The 2,675-nt window shown below is 37.0% G+C and overlaps 1 protein-coding gene across 1 annotated transcript; it reads left to right on the top strand.

The window, feature by feature from the left end:
- The first annotated feature begins 740 nt into the window (after positions 1–740).
- Positions 741–1,692, top strand: LOC110866418. The gene is made up of 2 exons (XM_022115568.1): positions 741–1,248; positions 1,328–1,692. The coding sequence occupies exons 1-2, from the start codon at positions 741–743 to the stop codon at positions 1,690–1,692; spliced, it is 873 nt and encodes a 290-aa protein (XP_021971260.1).
- Positions 1,693–2,675: the final 983 nt, after the last annotated feature.

The raw sequence follows: 2,675 nt of genomic DNA, 5'->3' as shown, positions 1-2,675 counted from the left end.
GGATATCCAAAAATCTGGATATTTGAATTTTCGGATATTCAAAATTTTCGGATACCAGATTTCATTATCCAAATTCGTATCCGAAAATTCGGATATCCGAAATATTGGATAGTGAATCGGATATCCGAAAATCCAACTTTTTATTTAATTTTTAATTTTTTTTTATTTTTTCATATTCAGAACCGGATAATTCGGATAGTTTCGGATATCGGAATATAAGTTTTCGGATATTTCCGGTATTTTTGGATATTTTTCGGATATTTTGGGATACTTTGGATATTTTCGGATATTTGGATATCCGAAAAAAAATAAAAATTAGACTTTCGAATATTTCGGGTATCCGAAAAAAAAACTTTAAAATCACTATCCGAATCCGAGTCCGAAAAATTCGGATATCCGAATTTTCGGATATTTCAGATTCAGATATCGGATATTGCGGATCGGATTTTCAGATACGGATAGTTTTGAACACCTCTAACCTGTAGTGGTTAGGGGAAATGGCGTGGAGGGCCAGAAAAAGGCCCAAAAATGCCCACATCACTGCCCCAAGGGCGTTTTTTTCAAAAAAAAAATGAAGGGCGTTTAAATAAAAAACGCCGGACTGAATATGTTTTGGCCAATTAGACCGTTGGCAATGGTCAAAACTAACAGCTATATACAAACTCTTACACCCCATTTTCTATAAACCATAAACCAAAACCTACAATAACAAACTCAAACTACACACCATTTTCTAAAAAATGGATTCCCCCACGTCCTCATCGTCCGTTGCCAATTTTTATTACAAAGAGTTTTTAGCCGATGAGGGTGACTCGACCGATGAGGAGGTCGAGCACGAGGCGGTTACAAGTGTGTGCGAATTCGCAACGCGGTACATGAAACATTGTAGTCGGCCTCAACGTGAAATTTTCCTACGAGAATATATTGAACGAGACCGACGTTCGGCAAACGATCGATTGATGAAAGATTACTTCGATGAAGCGCCTACTTACCCAAACCCAAACGTTTTTAGGCGTCGTTTCCGGATGAGTAAACGTTTATTTCTACGCATTGTTGAAGACTTGGAAAACAAATTTGATTATTTTAAACAAAAAGCGGATGCGAGAGGGAAGCTTGGATTTACCGGTATTCAAAAGTGTATTTCAGTGCTACGAGTCCTTGCGTATGGAAACACGACCGACATCAACGACGAGTATTTAAAGATGATCAAGAAAACAACACGCGATACCTTGGAACTTTTTTGTGACGGTACACTACAATCCTATAAATATTACATGCATTCATAATTTTTAGTTAGCTTAAAATTGTATATGTTTGTTTTTTAAAGGTATAATAAATTTGTACGGTGCACGTTATCTGAGAAAGCCTATATGGTACGATCTTCAACAAATTCACAAGGTCCATTCTAATCAACATGGTCTACTGGGCATGATCGAGAGCTTGGATTGTCGCCATTGGCGGTGGTATAATTGTCCAACCGCATGGCGAGGTCAACACACACGAGGTGACCATGACGGACCATCGGTTATTCTTCAGGCGGTTGCCTCACACGACCTTTGGGTTTGGTCGACTTACTTTGGTCTCGCGGGGTCATGCAATGATATAAACATTTTCGAACAATTTCCATTGGTAGAGGATTTCATTTCTGGTAGAGCTGCAAAAGCATCTTTTTATGCAAACATAAACTACTAGCCGCACGGATACTATTTGTGCGATGAAATTTATCCTAAGTATTCGATTGTCATAAAGACGTTAAGGGACCCATACAATGAAAAAAGAGCTCACTTTAAAAAAAAAGTTCAAGAGTCTTCGCGGAAGAACATTGAGAGATGCTTTGGGGTCTTCAACAACAGTAGCATTATTTGAGAAATCCTTGTCGTACATGGACCAAAGAAAAAATGTGAGATGCTACGTATGCTTGTATAATCATGCATAATATGATATTGGAAGATCAAGGAAAAGCAATATGCCAAAACTATGTATCGGAAACTGTTCAGGAATATCCGCAAGCAACAATGGAAGAAAGAGTGAAAAATGCACATGAAATGCGGTCTGAAGCAACACATTCCGCATTAGCGGTTGATTTGGCCCAACAAGTATGGTCGATTTGGTATATTCCAAACGAGGGTGAAGAAGAAGTTGATGACGAGGAAGACGTAGATGACGAGTACAGCGAAAGCGAAGACGACAATTACGACAAGTAGTATTATTTGTGTGTGTTTTATTATTTATGTAATTTTTATCTATTTAATGAAATATTACTAGTTTAATTTTTAAAAGATTAATAAAAAAAATAATTAGGTAATCATTGGATGAGTTATTATTAAGCATTATACCACTAAACACATTTTAAACGAATGCCCCATAATATCTCAATGCTGACTAAACCACCACATAACGAATCATACCCAAGGAAAGGGACATTATCTTCACTCACCACTGTAGATACCCTTGTAACAGGGAAATCAACCTCCTCTAAACCTAGTGACCGGCTACCATGAAGACAAAAGCCCAAGAATACTCCTATGAAGTTATGAAATATGAACTCCCGGATTTTATGCATTCTTTATCGATTTAATCTTCATTGAAGATACTCAACAGTCAACATTTCTAAATGTATATTTCTTATCCCAAAAATTATATAATGTCGTAGGTCATATTGGAAATAACGTTAA

Source organism: Helianthus annuus, chromosome 7, assembly GCF_002127325.2.
Source record: "Helianthus annuus cultivar XRQ/B chromosome 7, HanXRQr2.0-SUNRISE, whole genome shotgun sequence".
Lineage (NCBI taxonomy): Eukaryota > Viridiplantae > Streptophyta > Magnoliopsida > Asterales > Asteraceae > Helianthus > Helianthus annuus.
The sequence above is the reverse complement of the archived record's forward strand: the minus strand, read 5'-3'. Positions and strand labels throughout refer to the sequence as shown.

Coding starts and splice junctions, on each gene's coding strand:
- LOC110866418 (XM_022115568.1), top strand. CDS start 741: ATGGATTCCCCCACGTCCTCATCGTCCGTTGCCAATTTTTATTACAAA. Junction 1,249..1,327: donor CTTGGAACTTTTTTGTGACG/GTACACTACAAT, acceptor TGTTTTTTAAAG/GTATAATAAATTTGTACGGT.